Raw genomic sequence first — 13,048 nt, 5'->3', positions numbered from 1 at the left:
AGTAATAAGTAGTTTTTAGTAGCAAGGAAATGTGTGGGAAGTTAATATTATTCTACGGAGGGTTTGGCCTGGGTGGTTGCCCCTGTCCTCCCCTCCATTACTTCCTTCCCCCTGCCTCCTCTTTCCCTATCTTTGTCCCCTCCTTCTACTGCTCCTCCTCCTTCTCCTTCTCTTCCTCCTCCTCCTCCTCCTCCTCCTCCTCCTCCTCCTCCTCCTCCTCCTCCTCCTCCTCCTCCTCCTCCTCCTCCAGATCCTTACTACCTAAGTCCCTGAATGTTAGTGCAAAAATGGAAGTGTTTTTTTCTACTGCACAATCTCCATCCAGTGTGTGTGTGTGTGTGTGTGTGTGTGTGTGTATGTGTGTGTGTGTGTGTGCATATGTGTGTGTGTGTGTGCGTGTCCTCTGTATTCCTTTCCTTCCTGTCATAACAACAATTTTTTTTTTGTGTTTATTTATTTATTTATTTATTCGCATTATTTTTTTTACCACTTCCTTGATAAATGAAAAGAATTAACAAGTACAAAAGCACAAACAGACTCTCTCTTACACACACACACACACACACACACACACACACACACACACACACACACACACACACACACACACACACACACACACACACACACAGTCCATCATTACTCTAAGAAAAGAATAATCAAGATGTCAACATACATACATACATACATACATACATATATACATACATACATACATACACTAGCATTCCCTTTAAACCTCAGAAGGAACAAAACCAGCCGGTCTTTGCCACAACACAGTACACCGCATCAGTCAACATTGCTGCTTGTTTTAATTCTCTCCTTGTTCCTCAGTCTTCTATAACTGTATTCCTCATTCTCTGCTGCTCTGAAGTCTGTGTGTCTTTCTTTGTCTCTTTATCTAAACTTATTTCTCTTTCTCTTCATTCTTTGCAGCTCTGAAATGTGTCTCTCTTTTTCTATCTCTTAATCCAACATTTATTTCTCTTTCTCTTCGTTCTTTGTAACTCTGAAGTCCCTCCTATTTCTTTTCCTCCACATTCTGTGCAAGTCTGAATTCCCTCTCTCTCTCTCTCCCTCTAAATCCAACACCTATTTCTTGCATTCCCTTTCTCTGTGCATCCAACTTCTCAGTCTGCATTGCTGTATCTTTATAAAACCACAACCATACCAACTAGCCCCTCTGTGTGTGTGTGTGTGTGTGTGTGTGTGTGTGTGTGTGTGTGTGTACAAGTATACCTGCGAATTGGTCCTGTTTTGTGTGTTTTGTCCCTCATAATCTCGGCAATATTGGAATTCCTGCTTAGTACACTCACACCTTAATCCGAGAGTGTGTATTGAGTGTACAAGTGTAAGTGAAGTGATTCTGTTTAGTCTCTCCTCATCTTGGCAATACTGGGACTCCTGCATACACCCCACACCTTCAGATGTTCCTCACAGGCCACTACTTGTAAGCCTCTTAAGTCCCCCTTAGCACACACTTACCCTCAACTACCAAGAAAACATCCCTTGCTTGGCCTTCCTGTGTTGCTTATGCTCTCAAGGCCACTAAGATCCTGAGGCATCATGGAGAACCTTATTATGTGTCTACCTCCTTTGTTTCTCATGCTCCCAAGGCCACTGAGATCCTGAGGTGCCTTGGGAGAATCTCTGTATATGTTTGCCTCTCTCAAGTTGGTGGTGAGGCAAACAGCTGTGTCAGATTGTTGTTTTTTCATGCCAATTGTTCTCTGGATTCAAGATTGCATTGTAAAATCTTGTGGCATCTTGTCTTGGCTATTTTTGACAGGTTTTGGTGAATGTTGCAGTTTTTATGGGTGATTTTGTGTTTCTAGTGGTAGTTTAATGAGGATTCTACACTATCGCTGGGAAGAAATGAGTGTAACAAGATTTCTACATCATCACTTGGAAGAAAAATTAGTTTACCTAGAATTCTACACCATCTATGAGAGAAAATTAATTTAACAAGATTGTTACACCAACATCAGTGAGAGAAAATGAGTTTACGAGGAATTCTACACCATCCATGAGAGAAAACGAGTTTAACAAGATTTCTACACCATCACTGGGAAGAAATGAGCTTAGCAAAGATTTCTACACCATCACTATGAAGAAAAACAAATGAGAACCAAACTAACCATCTCTGTGGCCTTTGAAAAACAGCCATGGTGAGAGAGAAACATTTTTCAACTTAGGAAACATTTGAGGAACCAAAACCTGAATCCAACAATTGCTCCATGTACGTGTGTGTGTGTGTGTGTGTGTGTGTGCGCCTGTGTAAGTGTGTGCGTCTAACCTTCCCTCCTCTTGCCCCCATCTGCAACTTGTGTGTCAGTCTGTCTGTCTGTAATATTTTTTGCTACTCAGTCATACGTATTCCCATAAGTTGGCGAGATGTGTATTTATATGGTGTAGATCTATGCATACTACGTACTATTTAACTTTTATTTAACTTTTTGTCTCAAGAAGGTGATAGCAGGGACAGCTGTGCATAGATGTGACAAGGAAAACGTACCAGGCTCAAGGAAGGACCCGAGATAGTGGGAGACATGAAGGAGCAGGAAGACAGTGGCAGGCGTTGAGGGAAAGGTATGGTAGGATGGAGGAGCAGGAGGTCTGAGAAGAGATAAGACACCATAACTAAAGATGGTTTGGCAAAGGACAGTGGGAGATGTGAAAGATTGGGAAGGCAGTGGCAGGCATTGAGGGAAAGGTATGATGAGGATGGAGGAGCAGGAGGACTGAGAAGAAATAAGACACCATGACTAAAGATGGTTTGGCAAAGGACAGTGGGAGACATGAAGGACCGGGAAGGCAGTGGCAGGTGTTGAGGGAAAGGTATGTTGAGGATGGAGGAGCAGGAGGTCTTAGAGGGGGAGGATAGGGCAACACGACTGAGGAGGGTGTGATTGCCAAGGGACGGTGGGAGACGTGAGGCAGTGGGAAGTGTTGAGGGGAAGGTTATGGTGAGGGTAGGGGAGCAGGAGGACTGAGAGAGCATAGGGCAGCATGACTAGGAGGGGGATAGGCCAGCATGACTAAGATGGTTTGATCGGATTGCCAAGAAACCTTTCCTTCTTTCCTTTCTGTTTACTCCTTCTGTTTGTGTTCCGTGTCTGAGTCGCGCGCTGACTCGAGGTGTTGTTTATATATACATATACATATATATATATATATATATATATATATATATATCTCCCGCTGTGTGTTTTTGTTTTTGTTGTCCAGAGGATTTAGAAAAATGGGATAAAAAGGGAAAACATTTTGGAACTTAGGTATAAGGAATGTGATTTTACTTGTAGAGGCAAAATCATCCATTCATAATAATACAGGATATGTATGAAGTTTATTGGTGCATATTGTACATATCAGATGCTTTCTATATTGTAATTATAACATGTAAGGACGCCATTCACTGGTCTGTGGTACTAAAAGGTAATTCATTTACAAGTTTGTCACCACATGGTAGAGCTTTGTAGCGCTGATTGGGACTCCACATTACTTTGTCACTTGGTTGCTCTTATCCTCAAGTATTTGTGTTGTGGCTTTTGTTGGTGTGCCGGCGATGTGCCACGGAGGCCTGGAGTGCCGGCCGCTTGTTGCTGGGGTGCTGCAGTGGCCTGACTCATCCAGTGACCTGTTTTCGGACTGTTTTGGGCATCACTTTCCTCCTGAACTGAATGCTGATTGTGCCCTGGGCTGTGTGTTGTCAGATAGAGAACTAAGGCTTTTTTATCCCTCTTTTTTACATAAGGAACTCTGGCCAAAGGCAAAAAAAGGTTATATATTTAAAAACAAGGCCTGCTGAAGGTGCCTGGCCCTTAAAGAGTATAATTGAAAGAGTCATCCAAAATTTGAGGATAAGTGTAATGTGTTTAGTAGGATGTAGCATTTTTTGTATTGGATTTTTACTGATCTGGTGGTATGAACTGCAAATTGTGTGTCTGATTTATAGAGTTGCACCACAAAACTGTTAATTGTTGACTCCTCTCTATGGACCAGATTCTGAAACCCTTCTGCCTGCACCACTGCTTTCAAAAGGCTCTAGTTGAAGAGACGTGGGTTTTCAAGGGTGTTGTTAGGTTTGTAGTGACAGAAACACTCTTGAAAACCCAGGTATTCATCTCTATGGCCTTCAAAAACAGTCATGGTGAGAGCAGAGCATTTCTGAATACAGGCCTGAGTGTGAGATAAGGAACATTGACCTGAGTGAGTGCAGCTGGCTTAGAGAAACATGTGGTGCTGTCTGTTTAGTGATGGCCAGCTGTCTGTGGAGGCATACTAGACTGGGATGAGTACTGGAGGTTTTCTTTATCCTGCTGTCACTGCTTCTGCCTCACAAATGCCTGGTGGAGTGACAAACAGCAGGCACTTCATCTTTGTCAGCAATGTAAACACTTCAGGTAGAGTTACAGGGTGGGAATACAGGGATAGCATGTACTGACTGTCTATTCCCAACATAATACTCATCAAGTTCTCAGATTTTTGTATGATACTCTAGCAACACGTGAAGGTGATGGATAACTTGGTAGTATTTCCTGTTCTCGGCTCACTACATCTCTTGCTGCTTGAATGGTGAGCCTCTCATGGTGAAGATAGTGACGACCTGTGTTGCAATGCCAGATATTACATGACCAAGGAATTGAGATTGATATTGTAGATCTTGTCCAGTCCATGTGACCTGATGTATTACCTGATGTGCGACTCAAGTACGTGTGACCTGACGTGACCTGGCCCAGTCTCTCGCGTGGCACTCACTGACGTCCCTCGGCACTCACCCCGCAGCAGCATTTCCTGTGCTTTGTTAACACTGGTGCCATTTCTCAATGTTAAGCAAATAAGCAGATCACAGCTAGAAAGGTACAGCAGGGTGAGATTCTGGCCATCAAAGGTGTACTCAGAATACCTTTGGTGTGTGCTTACCCTGAAGTACCCCTCGTCTCCTGCCCACACCCGCAGCAGGAGGACCCACCCCTTAGCTAGGCACAGTATGCATGGACACCTAGCTGCTTCTGTTTGTTTCCCGGTTCTGTTGTGTGTTCCTCTGTGGTATTTGTCTTGCCATGGCTTTCCTTGTTATTTTCCTGGCTTGAGTTGGAAGATTATCACTCCCCCCCCCACCCCTCAGCCCCATGACAAGTGTGCCCTTTGGCCTGCCCCTCCCCCCTTCCCTCCCGGTCTGGTCTGGTCTGGTCTGGTGTGGGCTGTGGGGGTCAAGGAGCAGCCCATGTACAGAGTTTTTTATGTGTATCTTGTCTACTACATACTGTAAATGTTTATGGAGGTGTTTGTTTTCATTTGTCGTCATTTTTTATAGATAAATGATTGCAAAATTTGAAATAAAAATCTTGATGCTGAGTTTTTGTTTGGTTTATTTTCCATGTTTTTGCAGATGGCTGGTGGTGGTGCTATAGTGTGTCTGCAGGGTTGAGTGTCAGATTAGGTTAGTTAAGGTGGACTTTGGTTAGTTTTAGAATAGGTAAGGATAAGTTAATTTTAGGTAAATTTGGTAACTTGTTCAGATTATATTAGATTAAGTTCACTTAGTTTTGGGCAGGTTAGCTTAGATTAGGTATGTGTAATTAAAAACACAAACACACAAAACAGACACAAGGGTAGAACACTGCAGCAGGGAAATCACACAATACTAGTGCAAGTTAAGAAATAAAAAAAAATTCATACTATTTCATTTCTTTATTTTCCATCAACGAGCTGAGCCAGGATGTCCAGGTCCCTGTGTCTCTCATCAGCCAGACTGCCTGGTACTGCTGACTCCTTGCTACCTTTCTTTCTTTTCTTCTTTTTGGATTCTCTCGATGACACAGACCTCTGAGGGAGAAAAGAGGAAGTGTTAAGGTCACACGTCTCTGCTCTTCCTAAGCCACTGTGAGCTCCATCCTCTGTTTGAAGGAGATGCAAATAACTGCTACACAGGAATGCAAACAAAGAAAATGGATTAACCGCAGACACTAGATATCTTAAAGAGAATGATGGATAAATTTCTAGATAATGACAACAGATAATTAGTTTGTAGGTGTTTTAAGGAGACAAGCTACGCAAACAGTGATGCAAACAAAGAAAACTGATTAACTGGAGACACTAGATACCTCAAAGAGAATGCTGGATAAGTACATGGATAATGACAGATAATAACTCTTTAGTATTCAATAACTGCCATGTGTAGACCAACTAGCTTTTTACAATGCCCTAAACTCCAAACACATCACCACCTCCTCACCTTGCGTTTGGGGCAGGCGAGGTGCTTGTGGTCCAGGTCCCCACAGGTGTAGCAGCCCAGAGGCAAGGTGGAGCACTGGTGGTCTGGCGGCCGACACCCTCCACAGGTGGCACAGTGCACCCAGGCTGGCTTGACACACCGCTCACACTCATCACAGTGCTTGTATGTGCGGCCATCCTGGAGGAGGTGTCAGGTGAAAGAACAGCTAGTGTGTGTATATATGTACTCAGGAAGGTTACTATACATAAGAACATGAGTAAAAAAGGAATGCAAGTTTAACAGCTTCAGTCTTGTTTTTGTAAGGAATACGTTCTCATCCCCTGTATCCTTTTAGGCATTCTCCTTTGTAGTAATTCTAATAGACCTATATCCTACCTAGTGTAATATGTGGACCAGAACTGCACAACATAGTCTAGATGAGGTCTGACCAGCACCAAAAAGTGATAGTGTGTGCCAGTGTGTGTGTGTGTGTGTGTGTATGCTCTGGAAGGTTAATATGCAATGCTCAGAAGGTGATAGAAAGTGCCTGTGTGTGTGTGTGTGTGTGTGTGTATGCTCAGGGAAGTTACTATATAAAGGTCCTACAAGTGTGTGTGTGTGTGTGTGTGTGTGTGTACGTGTCTATCTATCTATCTATGTATGTATGTATGTCTTTCTATCTATCTTTGTGTATGTCTGTGTGAGTGTTCAGCTGTCACTTCCTCACCCACCTTGGACGTGCATGCCCGGCAGACCTCACAGTGTGCGTTGGCATGGTGCACCCAGCGGCGGCACGGCTCACACCACCGGTAGCCCTCCTCTCCCGGCAGCGGCAGGGCGTGCAGCGGCTGGTTGGTGAACACTCGCACTGCTGACCCATGCTTCATCCCCTTTGGCCCTGCAGCACCCACCAGACACCACAGAGAGATAGGAAGGTGTGTGAATGCAAGGGATAGAATGTGAAAACAGTACAGGGTTATTATGTGAGATTGTACAAGAGATAAGAGAACATACAAGATAAGGGAAGACAAGGAGAATAAGAGAGAATACAGAAGAGGAAGGTTTTTTTCCGTATATGAGCAGAGAAGGCAGAAAAGTATTGGGAAAGTAATCAAAACAGAAAATATTCATAACTTTTTAAATAAAAAGAGTTGGATGCAAGTGGAGATACAGATAGACTGATTGTGTTTACTGGCAAAAATTATTCACACGAACATTTTTAAAGTACGAATGAACAAAGAATTATGAAGATTTTAAAAGTATGAATGAACAAAGAATTATGAACATTTTTAAAGTACAAATGAACAAGGAATTATGAACATTTTTAAAGTATGAATGAACAAAGAATTAAGAACATTTTTAAAGTAAGACATAACAAAGAATTACCATACATGACGAAGAGGGAACAACTACACACACACCTTTACTATAGATGGGGTGGTTGTCGTAGTCCACCTGGTAGTCCATCATGGCCAGGGTGGGCAGACTGGCCACCACCTGAGCCTCCAGGAAGTATGGGAACACCAGGAACACTGCAAGGGAGACACCACCACCTCAACACCACAGCCGCCCAATGTGCTTGTGTGGTCACTATATGGTTGCTGCATGCTTGTATGATCACTGTATGGTTGTGTATGGTTGTAATTACTGGAAAACTGTGGCTAAGGGAAAGAAGACTGCCCAGTGTACTTGTGTGTTAGTAAATGATCGGAAAAACACCCTGAATTCCAAAATACTCCTCTGAAAATGCTTCTTACAAGACCCCCAAATGCTGACATGTGGACACTGGCTGCACACTCACCGGGCAGCGTGGCCTGAGGGTCGAGGGCGGCGGCAGTCCTCCAGTCGGCCTCTATGGTGTGCAGGGTGTGTGCCAGCAGCTCCATGCGTCCACCAAAGGGCGGATCGCTCACCAACACCAGCTCTGTGGAGAAAATGTGACTGTCAGCAAGTTCCTATCTACACTTCCTTCCACTTCTACATTCCTCTCTTAGCAATGGCAGTGTGTGGATCGCCTGCTGTGAACTACCTGCCTGATTCCACTCCTATCCACATTCCAGCCAGTACAAGTAAGCAGGAGGGTGATGGAGAATGGCTAAGAGAGTTGTGTGAATGAGTGTACATGTGAAAGCTGTCTTGGTCGCCCATCTCTGTTTTAATGGGGAGTCAGCCTTAGTATGTGTGTGAATGTAAATGAAGAAATAACTATGTACCTTTGTGAAGCTTCATCGTTGTTATATTTCATTCTTAACCCACAAACGGACAGCCAAAAGGAGGCACCCAGACACAAGAAGGAACTGCTAGGATGGGAGGAAGGAAAGAGAAGAAGGAGCCATGCAAGGAAGGCAAAAAGGAACCATACAAGAAAAGGAACCATGCAAGGGAAGAGAAAAGAAACTATGCAAGGAAGAAACCATACAAGAAAGAGGAAAGGAACCATACAAGGAAGAAGTAAAGGAACCACACAAAGAAGGAACAATACAACAAAGGCAAGAACCATACAAGAACAGAGATGAACCAAACTTTCACCACTCACTCTCATTGGCCGCCAGGAAGGAGAGGTATGTGTCGTGAGCCGCTGTGCCGCCAAACAAGTGGTGGTTGAACATGTTGTAGTGCAGGAAGCTCTCCGGCGGGAAGAAGGAACACTGCAGGGGAAGGATGAGGGTCAGGATAAGCATGTGAGAAGTGGCAGAGTTTTGAAGGTGCATCAGTGAGATTGTGGGACTTGAAAGGAAAATGGATGCAATAGAAAGTGTTGGATGAAGCAAAAAAGGGAGAAAGAAAGGAGGAAGGGAAAAGGGAATGTCTGGATAAAGCAAGAAAGAGAAAAAAAGAGAAAGAGGAAAAGGAAAAGTGTCTGGATAGAGCAAAAAAGAGAGAAAAGAAAGAAAAACGGAAAGTGTCAGATAAAGCAAAGAAAGAAGAAAAAAAAAAAAGAGAGAGGAATGGGCTTGCAATAATATTAAGGATTAAAAACAAAATATTCAACAATTCATCACTTTAACTATAGCAACTGTAACCTAAAGAGACACAAAACTTAACCAAACCTGAAACTATGGGAACTGTAAGCTAAGGGGGTCTACAAGCCATCCCTTCAACACCAACAAGAGGGAAGCAAGAAAGGCAATTCTGCAACCCTCCGTCATCACACTAGTTTAAGCCTTTCAGGGCAGAGCAACCCCAGAAACACCTCCATGAACACAGAATCAAGACCCACCAAGCCTTGCACACACAAACAAAAGGCAACCCTGCAAACCTCACATATCTGTCATCAATGTCCATTAAAAGGGAAGCCATTCTGAGAGCTGGCGTGGATGTGAGAGCTTCATGTATCCTTGGGGCGCCAACACACAGCACCCCAGAGGCCCCCACGCACTTCACCAGCCCCACCAGCACCTCCACACTCCTTGCCGAGAACAGGTACTGCGCTTCCACCTTTGCATTTTCTTTTGGTGGTAGAAACTGTAATGGAAGTTTTTTGGTAAGTGAAGCTGTGAGTGAAGCTAATGAAGAAATAATGAAGGAACAAGACTACAGGAAGCATAAGGCAGTCACCGTGGAGGGTTGGGCCAGCTGGGTATCCGTCAGAGGGGTGGTGAGGGAGCAGGACAAGTGGGACTCTCTCTCAGACGCCAGCAGCAGCACACAACACGTCTTGCAGTACACTCGGTCCCCAGCTGCTGCCCGCCTCACCGCCTTCAGCCTGGGTGCCCGAGGGAGTTGTTAGAGGGCGTGGCAGAAGCATTTTCCACATTGTAAGGTTAATGGAAGGAAAAATATTGGGGGTATTTCTGCTGCTGCTGTTGTTGTTATTATTGTTGCTGTTGATGGGGAAGAAGAGAAGGCCAATATGAAAGGATTACTATTATTTCTATTATTATTATTATTGTCTTTTTTGTGGTTAGATAATGATGGTAAATGGATAAAGATTAATTTGCAGCAGGTTCCCTCATATGAAAGACCAAAACAGCTAAAAATCCATGAGAAATTGCTGGACAAACACGTGAAATGGTGTGACTGGCTAAAATATTACCCATACTTTGTGCCAATCCCAGCGAGGCAGCTTATGTTAAACCAACTTGCAAAACGACCAAAACAAGCAAAATAACCAGAAAAAATATTAAAAAAACACACTACAAACGAGAGAAAAACAATAATAACCTAAAATAAATAACTAGACCGACTTACAAAAGAACTAAAAACCAAAAAAAAACAAAAAAATAAACCAGAAACAAGAAAAATAAGGATTTAAAATAATGACCTTACTTCTTATATCTCTCTCTGTGGGGTATCTTAGACCAGGCTGCCGTGTAGAGGTCAGCCCACAGCCTCCTCTTGGTGTGGCTGAGGGTCTGGTCCGCCCATAGGAAAAAAGCACAGTCCTTGCGGTCCCTACAGGCAGCACACGCGTAGAACCTGCGTGTGCTGCCGTCCTGCAGGAAGCGCTCAAACACGACAGTGGGGCCTGCAGCAGGAGACACAGAGAGGCAGTGAAGATGCAGTGAAAATGAAGAAAGGGCAGGAGAAAACAGTGAAAAAGAGAAAAGAAAGTAAAAAAAGGAGGAAGAGACAAAGGCAAAAGGAAGAAGAAAGACAGTAAAATGAAGAAGAAAAGGAGAAAAGCTTAAAATGGAGAAAGGCAATTAAAAATGTGGAAAAAGAAGAGATATAGAAAGAAAAAGACAGTAAAAGGAGAAGAAAAGACAGTAAAATGAAAAGGCAATGAAAAAGAAGAAAAGAAAGGAAAAGAAAGACACAAAAACAGAAACAAGACAATGAACAATGAAAACAGAAGACAACAAAAATAAGAAAAGGCAATAAAATAAAGGAGAAATGAAGGAATTAAGCAGTTACTGAGGAGAGAGAAAGAGAGAGACAGTGGAAATAGAAAAGCCAGTAAACAGAAGAAAATACAGGAGAGAGAGAGAGAGAGAGAGAGAGAGAGAGAGAGAGAGAGAGAGAGAGAGAGAGAGAGAGAGAGAGAGAGAGAGAGAGAGAGAGAGAGAGAGAGAGAGAGAGAGAGAGACGTCTACTACAACACTACCTTCCCTCCTCCCCCATGATAACATAACACACACACTATATTATCACGTGTACGTATAGCACTGCACTGTCCTTACCATGAACACAGGCTGGGTTTTCAGTGGAGGCCACCCCAACCACTGCCACCCCACGAGCCGCCATGTCAGTCTTTCCTACGGCACACACACACACACACACGAAAGAGACGAAAATATAAACTTTAAAAAGTAAAGATGCGGTTTTTCAAAGGCTATACCCAGAATTGTCATGTTATCTGGTCTGGTTTCCGGATAATATTGGGATAACACTAAGGTTTTCATCTCTGAGGGCTTGGTTACGTTTATATTAGTTCAGCTCATTAATTTTATTGTTTGTTATCATTCATGCATTGTGGTGTGTTCTTTGGCTCATCCCCCACCCTGTACTGTTCCTACACAATTTATTTCGTGGCTAACGTTACAGGAATAAGAGTTTTATACATTGAATCTCACTACATATATATGTTTCAGTCACACAATCTACATCCACATTCCATGAACTCATCTCCATTTTTAGGTGTGTGAAAGACACGGAGTACAATGAAGCTGCAGCCTCCGCCATGAAAATATCGATGGTGCCTGGAACTGATAGACTGGAAGAATTGACGGAAAGGAATATTAAAAAGAAAAGAAAGACAAGGAAAAAGAATTGATAGAAAGATGAAAAAGAAGAAATTAAGGGAAAGACAGAAGACAGGGCAGATAGGAATGAAGGATATGCATAAAAAGAGAATAAAAGAGGGAAGGGTTGGAAAAAAGAATAAACACGAGAAGAAGGGGAAACTAGACGAAAAGACAGTTAAAGGAAGAGAAAGGGAGGAAGAAAGAGAGTGGTCAAGAAAGGGTTTGAAAAATTCTTCTTTGTTTTCCTTAATCTTCTCTCCTCCTCTCCTCCTCCTCTTCCTCCTTTCGTAATCTTCTCTTCCAGTGTCTCTCCTCCTCCTCCTCCTGACGAAACTGAGGTAAAAATGCAGAATGTGAAAGAAAAAATAATAATTGAGAGAGAGAGAGAGAGAGAGAGAGAGAGAGAGAGAGAGAGAGAGAGAGAGTTTTTCAAGGCCGTTTCGCGTGTATCAGTTTTCAAGTAGGAATTGAAGAGAAGAGGAAGAAGAAGAGGAGGAGGAGGAAGAGATGTGTTTGCTCTTTCTGTCTGAGTGTCTCCTCCACTCTCCTCCGCATAATCCACTTCTTCCTCTCCTCCTCCTCCTCCTCTTCTTCTTTTTCTTCTTCCCTTTCTGTTAAATTTCATCATAACTAATATTTTCTTCATCCCTTATATTCCCAACCTTCTCATTTCTTACCTATTTCTCCTTTTATTTCTTTATTTACCTGTTTTCATTCCTCCATCTTGTCATCACCTGTCCCTCTATATTTTCTTTATTTTTGTCTATTTATTTTCCCTCCTTTATCGTTTTATTTCCTGAGTCATTAATTTTCCTCCATATTTCCTCGCATCCTCTCACCCTTTCAGCTCTCCTCCTCGTCCTCCTCCTCCTCCTCCTCCACAACACTGGCATTCATTATTCATGGGAAAGTAACCTACCCTCACCTCGGCAACACTAATGAATGGGGAGCTTTTGTATATTCATTCTTCAGAGAGAGAGAGAGAGAGAGAGAGAGAGAGAGAGAGAGAGAGAGAGAGAGAGAGAGAGAGAGAGAGAGAGAGAGAGAGTATGGAAGGAAGGGGAAAGAGATTAATAAGGGTCTCTCTCTCTCTCTCTCTCTCTCTCTCTCTCTCTCTCTCTCTCTCTCTCTCTCTCTCTCTCTC

General features: G+C 43.1%; 1 protein-coding gene across 2 annotated transcripts; it reads right to left on the bottom strand.

The window, feature by feature from the left end:
* Positions 1 to 5,681: 5,681 nt before the first annotated feature.
* Positions 5,682 to 11,448, bottom strand: LOC135091315 (rRNA N6-adenosine-methyltransferase ZCCHC4-like). 2 transcript variants are annotated; one of them, XM_063988835.1, is made up of 10 exons: positions 11,341 to 11,448; positions 10,487 to 10,685; positions 9,776 to 9,923; positions 9,482 to 9,682; positions 8,754 to 8,865; positions 8,019 to 8,141; positions 7,639 to 7,749; positions 6,949 to 7,115; positions 6,239 to 6,415; positions 5,682 to 5,829 (listed from the first exon to the last, which is right to left on the bottom strand). In XM_063988835.1, exons 1-10 carry the CDS (start codon positions 11,402 to 11,404, stop codon positions 5,695 to 5,697), a joined length of 1,437 nt encoding a protein of 478 aa, XP_063844905.1. In that variant the 5' UTR covers positions 11,405 to 11,448; the 3' UTR covers positions 5,682 to 5,694. The 2 variants fall into 2 exon arrangements, with proteins under 2 accessions (XP_063844905.1, XP_063844906.1); XM_063988836.1 differs by lacking the exon at positions 9,482 to 9,682.
* Between the last annotated feature and the right edge of the window lie 1,600 nt (positions 11,449 to 13,048).

Source organism: Scylla paramamosain, chromosome 37 (assembly GCF_035594125.1).
Source record: "Scylla paramamosain isolate STU-SP2022 chromosome 37, ASM3559412v1, whole genome shotgun sequence".
NCBI lineage: Eukaryota > Metazoa > Arthropoda > Malacostraca > Decapoda > Portunidae > Scylla > Scylla paramamosain.
The sequence above is the reverse complement of the archived record's forward strand: the minus strand, read 5'-3'. Positions and strand labels throughout refer to the sequence as shown.